The sequence below is a fragment of the Neofelis nebulosa genome, chromosome 16, assembly GCF_028018385.1.
Source record: "Neofelis nebulosa isolate mNeoNeb1 chromosome 16, mNeoNeb1.pri, whole genome shotgun sequence".
Taxonomy (NCBI): domain Eukaryota; kingdom Metazoa; phylum Chordata; class Mammalia; order Carnivora; family Felidae; genus Neofelis; species Neofelis nebulosa.
In genome coordinates this window covers 11,221,322-11,236,468 of record NC_080797.1, presented here as the reverse complement: position 1 = coordinate 11,236,468, position 15,147 = coordinate 11,221,322, and the positions used below count along the sequence as shown (strand labels likewise).

Genomic DNA, 15,147 nt, shown 5'->3' with positions numbered 1-15,147 from the left:
GATTTCCCTGTAGATTGTACCTTGGGGTTTTTTTTCCTGTCATTTTGTTAAAATTAGCGCTGTTTTAATATTAAAAATACTGATTTTTAATATTGAAAATAAAAGCATTTAATATCTCTTAAAAGGCAGCCACACCTGCTTTATCCCTGGTGGGGAGGAGGCGTCACACAGGAGCTCAGGAGGGAGGGACTCCAGGTGCCCAGACGCCTGAGGGCACCGGTCAGGGTCTCCCCGTCGGTGCTGCTGGGACTGTGGCGCTGGGGACTGTGGCGCTGGGGGTGGTGGCTGGAGCGGGGGCTGCCTCTGCTGGCAGGCAGTGGACGGACAGAGGCCCTTCCTCGCCCTGGCGTGGGGTCGCGGCGGGGGCACTGCAGGCGGGTGATGGCCACCCTAGGCCAGGGCCTCGCGGAAGGTGCTCCAGGCGTGGAAGCAGCGAGTGAAGGCGTGCTGCTCGTTGCCCTTACGGACCAGGCGCAGGCGGCGGGTCTTCTCGTGCTCCTTGGATCGCATGTGCTGGATGTACACCTGACCGACAGGAGAAGGTGTGAGTCTTGGGCGGTGCACCGGGACCGCCAGGCCCAGCCCCGGCCCCCCCCACCACCGACTCACCTGGCAGGCCTTCAGACTCAGCTTGATCTCCACCTGGCTCGTCTGGGTCCCCACCCACATGTAGACCTGTGGGGACAGCAGGACAGGTGGTCTCACGGGACCTGAGAGTACCCCCATTCCAGCCCCGGGTTCCCATCTACCAGCGGGTAGGCCCCTTGAATGGGCGGGGGGGCAGGGGGCTCACTTCTTGGCCATTGTCTAGCAGCATGATATCATCATCCGCCAGGTCATCTTGGCAGAAATCAGAGCACTTCTCGGTCACGGCGAAGTAGCCCTTCTCATTGGAGCACCTGGAAGTCAAGGGTCAGGGAGAGGCTGAGGGTCGCAGGAGCCTGCCAGGACTGAGGAGGGAGCGCGGGGAGAGGTATGGGCTCTGGCCTCACCGGAAGAGCCGAGTGTGCTTCATGTATTCGGCGTCACCATCATAAGGCTTCTGTGCCCCGATGCCCACCCAAAAAAAGTTCTCGGGCTCCTCACCTTCGTTGATGACCTGTGGGGAAAGCGTCTGTCTGGCCCAGGTCCCCTGTCGGCCCTCACACGACCGCCTGCCCACCTGCCACCCGCCCTGGTCACCTGCTTGCTATAGGAGGCGTCAAACATGGTGTTCAGGATATCTTCCGCAAGCTTGGCCTCGTCCGGGTCCGCAGCCCGGCCCACCCACGCGTATACGATGCCCTGGTTGTCTTCGCTCTCAAAGGGAACCTGGGGAGCGTGCAGGGGGTTCAAGTCAGGTCCCGCCTACAACCCACCACCCTGAGCCACAGTGCTGGCGGCACCCACAACCCACCTTGAGGATAAAGCAGAACTCGGAGTTGAGGAGGCTGGAGTCTGTGTTGATCTGGATGCACCTGGGGAGTGGGAGGGGTCAGCAGGGAGGCGCGGCTGGCCACTGACCCCCGTCTGCCCACCCTGTGCTCCCAGTCCCACCCCCGGCGCCCCCCTCCCCCTGCCCGGGCCAGGCACCGGGTGCAGAGGGCGCTGCCATTGGTGCGAATCTGGTAGAGGCTGGGCTGCAGGGCACCCTGAGCCGCCTTCCTCTTGCCACGGTGGATGATGAACTTTCTCTTGAAATGGGACAGGAACTTGGGGTTCTCCTGCTGCTGTGTCATGCGGACCACCTGGGGGTGTGGAGATGTTAAGGGCAGCTCCTTGGACCCCCACCCTGCCCCTCAGGCCAAGCCTCCCCTGGGTCTGAGTCCCTCTCAGGAGGTGCAGGGGTGGGGGTGGGGGGTGGCTGGAGCTGGGGTGGGCGTGACAGACCTACCTCTAGCTTGCCGGGGAAGAGGCTCTCGAACTTCTTCTGCAGGCTGAAGGTGAAGGTGAGCCAGCCCATGTTGGAGGCTTCCCGGCCCTGCCAGAAGTACACGATGCACTGGAAGTCCTCCTCCGGCTGCTTCTCCTCTGCCTCAGCCGCGGCTTCCTCGCCTTCTTTGCCCTCCGCCCCTGCTCTCTCCTCCTCCTTCTCTTCCTTCTTCTCCTCCTCCTCCTCCTCGTACTCCACGGGGACCCAGTACCTGGGGGGTGGGTGGGGGGGGGGGGGGGTCAGAGAGCGGCAGGCGGGGGCTCGAGGCCCCTAGCCCCAGGGGAGGGGCCGGGCGACCGAGGCGCGCCGCGTTGGCACCTGCAGAGGAAGACGTAGCAGTCCTGCGTGTAGAAGTGGCCAAACTCCTCCTCCGGCAGCCTCGCGAACTTCTTGCCCTCGAGCACAAAACCCTCCATGCCGTCCAGGTCCTCGTTCCACTCCTCCATCAGCTGCTCGGCCTGCAGGCCACGGCCGCCAGTCACCACCGGGCAGGGCAGGTCCTGGGCCAAGTCCTCCCCCGCCCCGCCCCCAGGGCCCCGCCCCCACCTCCGCCAGTGCCATGGGCGGCTGCCTGGGCAGGAACAGCGCGGTGAGGTCAGCCTTCATCTGCTCTTTCTTCTCCGCGTCGCGCTTCACTTTCCCGGTGAGTCCCGGGCCCTGCAGCACGGCCTCTGCGTTGCGCGTGTAGTCCACTGTCAACACGTCGTCCCAGTTCTTGAACTTGGCCTTGAACACCTGCCAAAGGGATGACAACACCAGCTGGAGTGGGGGTCTGATGCGGTTAAGGCAGAGGTCGGGTGGCTTGGGGGCGGGGTCCGGAAAAGCGGGGTGTGGTCTAGAAATGAAGGCGGGGCCTGGTGGCCGGAGGGGCGGGGCCTGGCAGGATAGCCGGTTAGAGGCCGCCAGAGAGGTACACACGCACCTGCGCCTCCGTGCCCTCCAGGCTGCGGCTGACGGTGGCGTGCCGCGGCCTGTGCAACATCCCGCACAGCTCCTGGCCCAGCTTGAGGGCGGCGGCGCGCACCAGGCGCGGGGACTTGCGGCCCAGCCAGATGAACACGTCCGACCAACAGTCCAGGATGTACACGCAGCGCGTGTCCAGCAGGCTCTGCAGCTGCGGGGCAAAGGCTGGAGGTCAATGCTGATGCGCCACCACCACGGAGGGGTCCTGGCTCCCTCGCCCTCCTCCCTCTGTGTGTCTTACCAGCCGCATCCTCGGCATCAGTTCCACCTTGGGACGTGTCTTATGTTCCACAGAGAGCTTGTAGTTGATCTGTGGCAGCTCCAGATAGCCCAGGCCCAAGCCCACCTGGCAGGATGAACAGGTGGGCGTGGCAGGGAAGGGTCTGGGGGAAGGAGCCCAACCCACCAGCAGCCCCCTGCTTTGGAGTCTGGCCTCTGCCCTGTTGTGGGTGCTCAGGACCATTGCCTGCTCCTCTTTGGACCTTAGTTTCCTCCCTCCACCAGTGTTTTAAGGGCATTCTATCAGTGGAAGGGCTTTTAAATGGTGCTTTCCCTGCCAACCCTCTCCAGGTCCTCACTGTCTTTTCTAATCTTCTAACTCGTCCTTTTCTTGCTTGCAAAACCCCCACGGGCTTCCTGTCACCTGCAGAATTAAGGCCAGGTTCTCAGCCCTGGAACCCAGGCACTTTGCAGCCTCTCTCTAGCCCCACCTTCCTGGAAACACACACCCTAACACTGTTTCTCACGGCCTCACTCAGAGCCTCTAGACCTTTGCTCTGGCTATTTCCTGTCCAGAAGGTGGCACCCTCTCCCCACCCAAGTCCACAGCCACCACAGTGGTGCGAGGCTCAGGAAGTCAGGCCAGCCCTGCACCCAGCACCACAGCTCACCTTATACAGCTTGGGCTGAGGTGGCCAGAAGTCATCAGGCACATGCTTCTTGATCTCAGAGGGCTCCCCGCCCAGCGCCTCCCAGAACTCTGGGGACTCCTGACCTTGTACCAGCAGTGTGATCTCTGCCTTCCCTTTTCGCTCGTTCTTGTTAATTTTCTCTGCAAAGAGCCTGGAGGGGGAGTGGTGTGCAAAGCCCTTGGTGAGTCCTGTGCCCCTTCTTAGAGGTGGCAGTCGGTCTTTGCAGAAGACTCCCCACCATGTCCCAGCAGGGCGTAGTCCTCGTACCTGGCCTTGGTGGTGCTACTCAGTGTGGCCTGGGCCCCCCGCCACACGTAAATGTCCAGCCCTCGATCCAGCAGGAAAACAAACCTGGATGGGAGGGGCAGAACGTGGGCAGCAACTGCCCTCATGCCCTAGACCCGGCCCCAATCCCTCCTTATGGGGTTTATGCCCCTGTGGGTACCACGAAACTCGATAAGACAGGGGTCAAAAGGATTGCTGGAAGGCCTCTTCTAAAACCCAAATCTGCCCCCCACTAGTGGGGAGGAGGTCTGGGCTCAAGCACTCCCACCTCAGGTCATGGGGGCCTACCTTGGATCCAGGGAAGCCCCCTTGAGAGGTACAGGTTCCAACTTGATGTTCTTTTTCCCATACACACGGTACATCCTGGCAGCAGAGCAAGAGTGACCAGGGGGTGGGAGGTAGGGACACGAAGGGGCCGATTTAGCCCTAACACCCTCTCCCCCAACCCTTCCCAGCTGAGTCCAGGTTAGTGCCACCCACCCACACACCCCCTCACCTGGTGACATAGTGTGTGTCCTCCACAGTGTAGAAGCCACTGGCTGTTCCTCCCTCGATGTAGGAGATGTCGTTGTCAAACACCTGTGTGTGTGAGGGTGTGGTCCCTTGTCACTGAGCTATCCCCCCCGCCCCCCGGCCCTCCTTCAAATACCTCCTGTCAGGGGGGGCAGAGTTGCCCGTCCCTGCATCAAGTGCCACAGATCCGTGATGAAGTTCAACAAAACAACAACAAAGAAGAACACGATCTGTGTCTATAAACGTAAACTCGTTATTTCAACGTTACCAGCTACAAAACTATGTGTTCGTGGTGCGTTCACTCTTGTTAAGGTTTAGCCGCACACAGCATGTCTAGATACGCGCGTGTCAGGGCACAGGACCAAGCAGGTTCACGGAAGAGAGCGGAGTAAAGCGTCGTGTGTATGGGCATCTCCACGTAGCCAGCTGGCCGAAAGGACAGCACAGCTTGCTAACCCTGCTCTCTGACTCGGGGTCCTGCGCGTGGCCCCGCCTCCTTGGCGCTATCGGCCCCAGCTCCCCAGCTCTCTCTTGGCCTCCGGCCCAGGCTCCCCACCTCTGGCCTCACCCAGTTCCCCTGACTGCCTTCGGTCTCCACCCCTAACACCTCTGGGTCGGCAGGGTGAGCCAGAGGTCTTGGCCCGCCCTCAGCCTGTGGCCGCGCCCACTTCCCGGCCCCACCCCACCCAAGGCCCCGCCCTCTGGCTGGCTGGCACCTGCAGGAACTCCTCGCTCTCATCGCCCATCTCCTCCCGCACGGTGCGACACTCGGCACCAAGATAGTTACGCAGGTTCACGGCATGGATGGCAGAACAGGCCTTCTTGTCCAGCGTGGACTCCCCGCCGATCCAGTAGTAGATCTCCCAGTTCAGTGAGCCACTGTCATCCAGAAAGGTCTGGTGGGGGGCAGCGGGCAGCATAGGCCGTGTCAGCCCTGGCCAAGGTGTCCTGGCTTCCCAGCTCACCCCCCCAAAGGCCACTCTAGCGGCCACAGACTCCCCACTCCCACGGTGGGCTGAGCTGTCACACCTCTGCCTAGGACATCCCCACCCCACCTGCTCTGCAAAGCCCTCCCCCTCCCAGCTTGCCTCAAGGAACAAAACTGTGGAGCTGGGGGCCCTGAGCCATCTAAGATAAGGTTACGGGGGGGGGGGGGGGGGGGGCTAACCCCCAACAACACGCCCAACTCTCACCTTGAGTACAATGTAGCAGTCAGCCTCATAGAACTTGCCATGGAAGGCTTCCTCCACCAGCACAGGCACGAAGTTCTCGATCTGCCAGATGGTGAGGCCCGGCAGCTGGCCCACGTCCTCCGTGAAGAACTCAGAGTAGTCAAGGCGCGGCTTCTCCAGGCTCTGGTCCCAGCGCCGTGCCTTGCCCCCAGGGGCTCGCGCGTCAGTACTTTCCTGGGGTCACGGTCACAAGGCATGGCTTGCCTCGTCACAGTCACTCAGGCAGATCTCTATTTGCTACCCACCTCAGGGCCTTTGCATGGGTTGTCCTCTCTACCCAGGACCCACTCTCCCTCTTGGTCTGGGTCACACAGTCTGTCTTGAGAAGAGCCCAGGGACACCTGTCCCCTCCCAGGCTCTGACCTGGCTTACCTCCTGTTTTTTGTTCTTCTCCTGGGCCACGTCCGACATGCCCTTCAGCACCTGCTTAGCCTGGTCATCCTGGGCTGAGTCCTTGCGCCTCCGCAGCCGCATCTTGCGAGCCAGGGGGTCCTTGGGCCCACTTACTGCTTAGGGGAGGAGTAAATAGCTGGGCCCTCGGGCACCCAGCCAACCAGGGGCCAGCCCCATCTCGCAGGATCCAGAAGCTATGTGTGTCCCACCCAATTTGCAGATGGATAAGCTGAGGCCGGCAGAAGCATGCCCCGGGCTCCCAGACCAGCCCGACCTCCTCTGCTTACCAGCTGCTGCCGCAGCCACCGTGGCAGGGGAGGCACCTGCCAGCCGCAGCTGGTTCTGCAGCGAGAAGTCGATGTTGTACCACTCGGCAGCACGGTCAGCGGGCTTGGGAGGCATGACCAAGCTGGGGTTCTCCCGCACGTCCAGGACCTGCCTCGCGGGGTGAGCAGAGGTGGTGGGCCTGAGATCCACTGCCCCGTCACGCCCACCCCTGTCTGTCGCTCTCGGCAGCTGCTAGTGCGGAGAGGTCCAGGGCGGGGGCTGGGGTTCTTTCTCATCCCAGCTCTGCGGCCGCCCCTTGTGGGCTTTGGCTTTCCCATCTGTGAAACGGGACCTTGCAGGCTGGTCACGGGGCTAAAACGATGCCATCAAGCACGGGACGGACGGACACGGGATGCGGTTCACCTTCTCCCAACTGTGGCCCTGCCGCCGCTCCAGGGGGCCTCTGCTGGGTGTCCCCACCCCAGTGACACTGCTTTGTGTGCTCTTTCCTGAGGGGGTGTCTGTCTGCACCTCCACCCTCCCCATCAGGCCCCTCTTGGCACTGGCCCCGGCCCGCCCAGACCTCGATCTCCGTCAAGAAGTGGATGGCCTCTGGGAGGGTCACCAGGCGGTTCTTGTTCAGGACGAGTTTCCTCAGCTTTGTGCACCTGTGAGGACAGAGCCGGAGCCTCAGGGAGGTGACAGAGGAGGTTGCAGGGGAGGCAGGGAAACTTCCAGGACCCAGAGACGGGGAGCCGGGTGAGACCAGAGGCACTGAGTAGCCCAGCTAGTTACGAAACCACTGGGTTTAAACAGGCCGAGAGAGGCAGGAAAGGCTAAAGCAAGTGGGACTGGAGTCTCCTCAAGCTACGTGACGGGGAAGATCTTCTAGTGGCTTCTACGCAACAGCAGTTTTCAAAGAGGCCCTCTGCAGAGTTAAAGGCTCCTGCACGTGACCAACAGGACACTAAAAATCATTCTCAGGGACGCGTGGGTGGCTCGGTCGGTGAAGCGTCTGGCTCTTGATTTCAGCTCAGGTCATGACCTCACAGTTTGTGAGACGGAGCCCCACATCAGGCTCCACACTGACAGCATGGAACCTGTTTGGGATTCTCTCTCCCTCTCTGCTCTCTCCCCTACTGGTGCTCTCTTCCTCTCTCTTGAAAAATAAACAAATATACTTAAAAAAAAAAAAAAACCAAACCAAACCGTACTCTGTCCTCAAATTAGCTTGGAAGCTGCTGAGGGGTCCTCTGTTCTCTGCCTGAAGGACTTCTCAGAGTGTTGAGGAGGCCATGCCAGCGGACACAGTGACCTCCAGAAGGAGACAGACCAAACTCATGCTGGCACAGGACGTGGGTCTTGACCCACAAGGCCAAGTTAACCCATCCGTGTTGCATGATGGGCAGAGATTGCAGGGGGGGCTCTGACTACGAATCTGGGGTTTTCTGTGCCATAAGTCTCCCCGCCCCCACTCGCCCCGGCACCTGCACAGGCTTTCAGGGATCAGCTCCAGGTTGTTGTTGGCGGCCATGAACTCCTCTAGGTTGGCCAGCTTGCCGATGCCCGAGGGCAGCCCATCGAAATCCAGCTTGTTGGAGTTCAGGTACAGCTTCTTCAGCTTGGTCAGTTTGCAGATGGCTGACTAGAGGGGAGACACGGGCGGGGGGCGGGAGTCAGGGGCGGGAGCCAGGGCGGCTCGGCAGCCTTCCCTCTCCCCACCCTAGGCCCGGACGTACGGGCAGCGAGGTCAGCTGGTTGCGGGACAGGTTCAAGGTCTCCACGTGCACCCACTGGTCAATGCACAGGGACAGCTCCGAGATCTGGTTGCTGCTGAGGTTGAGGCGGCGCAGGCTGGGGAGGGTGTACAGGCACTCGGGCACCCGCGTCAGGTCGTTGCAGGAGAGGTCCACGTCTGGGGTGTGGAGTGGGGTGCATCAGCTGGGGCCCCCGCAGCCCGCTCCAGGGGCAGCCAGCCCTAATGTGAGCCCCACCTCCACTGCCTCCAGGCTCTGCGGCCTGAAGCCAGTGACTTAACCTCTCTGAGCCTCACATGTGGAAAGACTTCCTCACACCGCTGAGTCTAGCCATAAAGCCAGTGCTTGTTACTGGCACAAAAACAGACACTCAGATCAATGGAACAGAACAGAGAAGCCCAAAATGGACCTACAAATGTATGGCCGACTAATATCCAATGGATAGTTGACAAAGCAGGAAAGAATATCCGATGGAATAAAGACAGTCTCTTCAGCAAGTGGCGTCGGGAAAACTGGACAGCGACATGCAGGAGAATGAACCTGGACCACTTTCTTAACACCACACACAAAAATAAACCCAAAATGGATGAGAGACCTAAATGTAAGACAGGAAGCCATCGAAATGCTCGAGGAGAAAACAGGCAACAACCTCTTTGACCTTGGCCGCAGCAACTTCTTACTCAACACATCTCCGGAGGCAAGGGAAACAAAAGCAAAACTGAACTATTGGGACCACATCAAGATAAAAAGCTTATGCACAGCAAAGGAAACAATCAGCAAAACTAAAAGGCAACCGACAGAATGGGAGAAGGTATTTGCAAATGACATATCAGATAAAGAGTTAGTATCCAAAATCTATAAAGAACTTCTCAAACTCAACACCCAAAAAACAAATAACCCAGCAAAGAAATGGGCAAAAGACACGAATAGACACTTCTCCAAAGACATCCAGATGGCCAACCGACACATGAAAAAATACTCAACATCACTCATCATCAGGGAAATACAAATCAAAACCACACTGAGATACCACCTCACACCTGTCAGAATGGCAAACATTAACAACTCAGGCAACAACAGATGTTGGCGAGGATACGGAGAGAGAGGATCTCCTTTGCATTGCTGGTGGGAATGAGAACTGGTGGGGCCACTCTGGAAAACAGTATGGAGGTTGGTCAAAAAACTAAAAATAGAACTACCTGTGACCCAGCAACTGCACTACTAGGTATTTATCCAAAGGATACAAAGATGCTGATTCAAGGGACACAGGCACCCCGATATTTACAGCAGCGCTATCGACAATAGCCAAAGTATGGAAAGAGCCCAAATGTCCATTGACGGATGAATGGATAAAGAAGATGCAGTATATATATATATATATATATATATATATATATATATATATATAGAATGGAATATTACTTGGCAATCAAAAAGAATGAAATCCTGCCATTTGCAACAATGTGGATGGAAACAGAGAGTATTTTGCTAAGCGAAATTAGTCGGAGAAAGGCAAATATCATAGGACTTCACTCATATGAGGACTTTTAAGAAACAAAACAGATGAACATAAGGAAAGGGAAGGAAAAATAATATAAAAACAGGGAGGGGAACAAAACATAAGAGACTCTTACATACAGAGAACAAACAGAGGGTTACAGGAGGGGTTGTGGGAGGGGGGATGGGCTAAATGGGGAAGGGGCATTAAGGAATCTACTCCTGGAATCACTGTTGCACTATAAGCTAGCTAACTCGGATGTAAATTAAAAGGGAAAAAAAAAAAAAAAAGCCAGTGCTCATAATTTGGCGTTACCACTAGCTGTCACGGTAAGGAAAGAACTACTCATTAACATAACCGCGTCCTTTGCCCTCCGGCAGGTGGGCAGACAAGCAGGATCTATCCCTTCCTTCCTCCATAAGGGAGCAAGGAAGCAAGGGACCCGAGGGGACGAGAGCCCGAGATCACCCAGGGACTGCCAACCTGCGAGGTTGCTCAGGCCCTCCAGGCTGGTGGGGAGGTTGCTCTGGGTGCGCTGGGTGCTCCTCAGGTGCAGGGTCTGCAGGGCCGTCAGAGCTGGGAGCTGCCTGCAGGGAGACGTGGGTGGTCAGGCCGGGGGCAGGCCCGAGCGCACGGGGCTGAGAGGGTCTCAGAAGACGAGGTCAAGGGCGGCTGCAGGGTGGGGTAGACAGGACTCAGGACTGAGGTAGGACCTGATACTTAGGAAAGATGGGGCCTGAGGGGCCCAGCCCACACAGGAGGGGCAGGGATGTGGTGGGGGCCCGAAGCAGGGAGGGCCAGGGCTACGGGGGAGTTGAGGGACGAGGCCAGATTCCCCAGGGTGGGTTCGGGGGTGGGGCGTGGTCTGAGGAGGCGCCCACCGGAGCTGTGCGTGCAGCAGCGGGTTCCCATTGAGCACCAGTGTCTGCAGGTGCACGAGGCGGCGCATCTGTGGGGGCAAGCTTTCTAGACGGTTCTCGCTGAGGTCCAGGTACAGCAGGTCAGTGAGGTTGATGAAGAGCTGGTTGGGGATGGTGTCGATGCTGCGGGTGGGTAGGGGTGGGGCAGGCAGGGGCCGTCAGGGCCAGACGTACCCCTCCTGGATGGATGCAACCCGTGTTGCAGTCCCCCCCCAGACTCTGCCCCCCCCCACCCCAGCCGACAGGCACCTGTTATGGCTGAGGTTCAGCACCAGCATGTTCTTGGCGTTCTCCAGCTCCCGTGGGCATTCCGTCAGCTGGTTGTAGCTCAAGTCCTGTGTAGAACGGGCGAGGCCAGGTCAGGGGTGTTAAACACGGGCCAGCCTTGGGGGTCAGATGGGGGACTGAGGAAGGAGTGGCTGAGGAGCTTTCGGGGCCAAAAGCAGACAGTCAGAACCCCGAGAGGAAGGGTGCCCAGGTTAGGGATCTGACTCCGTGAATGAGCTCAGGCAAGGCACTCTAAAGCCTCAGTTTCTCCATCTATAAAACGGTGTAACAGCGGCTGAGGAGACCGCTCTAACAGAGGAGAACTGACTGGTGGGCCAACACAGGCACCAGGTGGGTGGGTAGCCACTGACCAGAACCGAGAGATCATCCAGCTTGAAGATGTCATCGGGGACTCCGGAATTCTTCAGGCTGTTGGCTCGAGCCACAATGGCCTGGGGATACACCATGAGAGTCCATGATTCCTGGCTTCCACCCCCAGGAAGCAGCAGAGAGATCAGGGAAGGACACCTCCCCAGGAAACCCACCAGAGGCCAGGCTCAAGTGCCGTCCCACCCTGACTTTTGCTCATAGTCCCTCTCCCTGGAGAGTTCTTCCTAGCCCCCCTTGATGAGCTCCTATGCACGCTTCAAAGCCCCAGCTCAAGTGTGCCCTGGAGCCCAGTACAGCATGCTCAGGGAACCCTTTTGACTGAACAATCCCTCTTCTTCCCAAGTCCAGAGAGCGAGATAAATGCGTAGCTCTGAGGCAGAGTGTCTAGGGCAGAGGAAGGGGGCTGGACCAAAGAGAAATCAGAGTGTGGACTGAGAGCAAGTCTGTTTTCCTCCTCTCGGGGCTGAAACCTCATCTACAGACATGCAGAGAAAGTCTGAGGGGGAGAGAGAACAGGCCAGAGAACTGTGCCGCGACGCCACAACCCGGCTGCGACCAATTCTCCTTCAGCCTTCGTGTCTGTGCAGCACCACACTGCCCCTTCCCAGCGTCACCCACGGAACCCTCCCCAGAATACGGAAGGGGCCTCGTCCAAGGTCATGCAGCCAGGAAGTGGCAGGGCCCAGATTAGAACTCAGGCAGCCCAAGTCCAGGGGCTGTACTCTTAACAGCTCAGGGCTCTGGCCTTGGACAGAAAAAACCCTCACCGAGGCCCGAAGGGTCTGGATGGGGACCTGACGTTCTGGGACGTCAGAGGCTCCACGGAGAGCAGAGGGGCGAGAGGACCGCTCTGACCAAACCGCACTCTACCCCAGCTCTCCCCCTGCCTGGCCGAGTGACCTCAGCCTCGGGCAAGTGACCTGGCTCTGTGGCCAAGTGTCTGCATCTGTGAACTTGGCGAAGGTCAGGACGATATGAAAAAAAACCCATTAGGGAAGAGTTGGAACAGTGCTTGGCTGGTATCAACTGTTCTCACTGTATTTGTCTAAAATGGGTGGGAGTTTGGGTTTTTTACATTTCTTCCCCCCCATGCATTACTTAATGTAGCGGATTACGACGTCCTTTCCCCTTTAGGAACAGGTCCCCGAGTCTGACACAGGATGGGCAGAGGTGCCGGTCCAGCCTGGGGTCTGGCCCTGCCCTCACGCCACTGGCTGGACTCTGGCCCCAGCCCCCAAGCTCGATGGCCTCTGGCAGCACTCACCCTCAGTGACGGCAGGCTGGACAGCTCCCCGTGAAGCGTGGTCAGGTTGTTGTGACTCACAGACAAGTGCTCCTGGGCCAGGACGGGGGAGCAGAGGCTCAGCAGTGTGGGTAAGGTGTCTACAGAGTCCCCCTACTGCCACCAGAACCTTGTACCATCCAGGGGGTCCTCAGCCACACACGTTCAGCCCACCCCTTGCAGCCTCCCACCCTCCCTCCCTCCCATGGCGGCCTTTTCTTGCATACCTCCCAACACAGGGTGCTCACTCCATCTCATGGCTGTCAGCATCTTCCTCTATGTCGACTGCCTTCTGTGCAGGCTTGCCCACCTGGCCCAGCCCAATCCACAGGGACCCTCCCTGACTGCCCAGAGCCCCTTACCAGCTTCTGCAGGGCTGCCAACTCCTCTGGGAGGTAGCAGAGGCCCGTGCGGTTCAGCTTCAGCCATCGCAGACTGGTCATGGCCTTGACATTCTCAGGAAAGTAGCCGCCCTGGGGGTATGTGTCATGGTGAGATTGATTGGGATGACGGGCGCCCCTGCTCCACCACCCTCTGTGTCCCCCCGTTTGCATGGGAGCCTTGGGAGAGCAACAGAGCCACCTCTCACCAGCTGTGTGACCCTGGACAAGTCACTTTGCCACTCTGTGCCTCAACTTCCTCATCAATGTAACAGGGCTAATAAGAGCTCCTCATGATAAAAGTGTTAGGACCGACTAATTATCAGGATGGCTATTGGCCTAAGATCTCTTGTTGGATTCCGAGCCCTCAAAGGGCCAGGACGGAACTGGCTTGTTCCAGGGGACATCCCAGTGCTCAGTTGTGTGGTTAGCTTGGCTCAAATACCTTTGCCTGCCATTCCAGGCCCTACCTAGGCCGCCAGAGATGGGGGGACTCCTAAGGCTCCAACAAGGCCCTGACTGTGCCCCAACCTGCCATCGGCATACAAGCCATTGCCAAGGTCCAACCCCCTGTGCAAGGCCTTGTTCATGTCTTCGTTCCCCACATTCGAATGCCTGCCTCAGTACCCCTAGCCTTTATGGCAGGCAGTCTGAGGCATCACGTGCCTTCAGCGCCCTGGGCTGGTGTCCCCATTCCCCTAGAGCCACATTCTCAGTTGGTGACTCAGACTCTCCCAGTCTGGAGAGGACAATGGAGACCTCAGGTGAGGACACTAGGGATGGGGACTGAGGAAAGTGGTGTGGCCGCCTGGGCCCTGGGTCAAAGGTATGTGTACATGTGGGTAAATGCAGGAAGGACCCGCCAGCCTCCTCAGCCCTGGTCTAACCCAACCTTAGTCAAAGCCTGGGCCCCCCCAGTGCTGAAGATCCAGGCTGACACGACACTGACCCCAGCGTCAGTCTGCTTGCTCACTGACCCCTCCTGTGCTGGGCCAGCTCTTCCTCCCACTCCTCTGGTCACCAGCACTGCCCACCTCATTCTGGACCCCCTAGAACCCCCTCACCCAGCAACTGGCTGGAAGGCTGGGCTCCAGTTCCTTGAGGCCCTAGTCTACCAGTCCAGCAGCTGCTCAGACAGCAGCCACCCCAAGGCCTTGCACATCAGCCTGACAGTCTCCACACCAACTAATCCATGCGTCTACATTACAGTCCCTTCACCGGATGACAAAACCCAGACTCTGAGAGGGGAAGTGACTTGCCCAAGACCACACAGGATGGGGTGGCGGTGGCAGGGACAGGGCAGTGATGAGTGTGCTCCAGACCCGCCCCCGACAGCCAGCCGACAGCCGGTAGCCGGCCATGAGTCAGGGCCTGGCTTGGGCGTATGACCTCAGAGGGGCGGGGAAGGAGGGCCGGGGAGGCGGGAGCGGAGGCTCGCAGCCCCCCAGGCCACTCTCCGGCCCTGGCGGGGCCCAGACGCCCGGTCTGGGACGCGGGGTGGGGGCCCCCAGACCACTCCCCGGCGTGACTCCGCCCCCAAGCGTCCGTCAGGCCCAGGCCGGCCTCGCTCTTCCCGTGCGGGCCCTGAGCTGAGGCGTCGGGGGTCCGTTCCCGGCAAGGTCCCGAGGCCCGGGGGGAGCCCCACCCCGGGCCGTCCTCAGTCCTGGGCGGCGCGGGGCCCGGAGGCGGGCGGGACAGGAAGCAGAGACCGGCGCGGGCCCGGGCGGAAGAGACGGCCTGGAGGGAGGCCCGGCCCCACGCCCGGCCGGCTCACCTTGAAGTCGTTGCCGCTGAGGTCCACGCCGCGCACGAACGGCAGCACCCCGGTGGCCTCCATGGCGCCGCTCTTGCTGCGGGGCCGTACCGGGCGCGGGGGGGCAGCGGGGCGAGCCGCGGGCTGGGCCAACGCTGGCTCCGCCCTTTTAACCCGCCCTCGCCCGGGCCCGCGGGCAGGCGGAGCCCGGGCCGCGCCCCTCGCCTGCCCGCGCACGCGGCGCGCCACGGGGAAGCGCCGGGCCCGCCCACTCTGCGTTAGACCTCTCTGGGCCTCAGTTTCCCCGTCTGTTCGCTAACCCGAGAGGCCTCGAAAAGTCCGGGCTCCCCCTGTGCTCCCGAAGGCTTCATAACCCCCAGGCTAAATTCCAGCGACTTATGGTGGGGGGAGGGGTGTCACAGGC

The 15,147-nt window shown here is 59.6% G+C and overlaps 1 protein-coding gene across 2 annotated transcripts; it reads right to left on the bottom strand.

The window, feature by feature from the left end:
- Positions 1-92: 92 nt before the first annotated feature.
- On the bottom strand, positions 93-14,887 carry FLII (FLII actin remodeling protein). 2 transcript variants are annotated; one of them, XM_058703754.1, is made up of 30 exons: positions 14,745-14,887; positions 12,953-13,063; positions 12,573-12,644; positions 11,290-11,370; positions 10,901-10,986; positions 10,613-10,774; positions 10,215-10,318; positions 8,216-8,391; positions 7,964-8,121; positions 7,060-7,144; positions 6,497-6,644; positions 6,189-6,325; positions 5,778-5,990; positions 5,301-5,480; positions 4,568-4,650; positions 4,360-4,434; positions 4,054-4,137; positions 3,766-3,937; positions 3,117-3,221; positions 2,835-3,026; positions 2,459-2,647; positions 2,231-2,370; positions 1,874-2,123; positions 1,573-1,727; positions 1,397-1,457; positions 1,183-1,311; positions 993-1,099; positions 794-899; positions 610-675; positions 93-525 (listed from the first exon to the last, which is right to left on the bottom strand). In XM_058703754.1, the coding sequence occupies exons 1-30, from the start codon at positions 14,805-14,807 to the stop codon at positions 391-393; spliced, it is 3,825 nt and encodes a 1,274-aa protein (XP_058559737.1). In that variant the 5' UTR covers positions 14,808-14,887; the 3' UTR covers positions 93-390. The 2 variants fall into 2 exon arrangements, with proteins under 2 accessions (XP_058559737.1, XP_058559738.1); XM_058703755.1 differs by having other exon boundaries at positions 6,189-6,322.
- Positions 14,888-15,147: the final 260 nt, after the last annotated feature.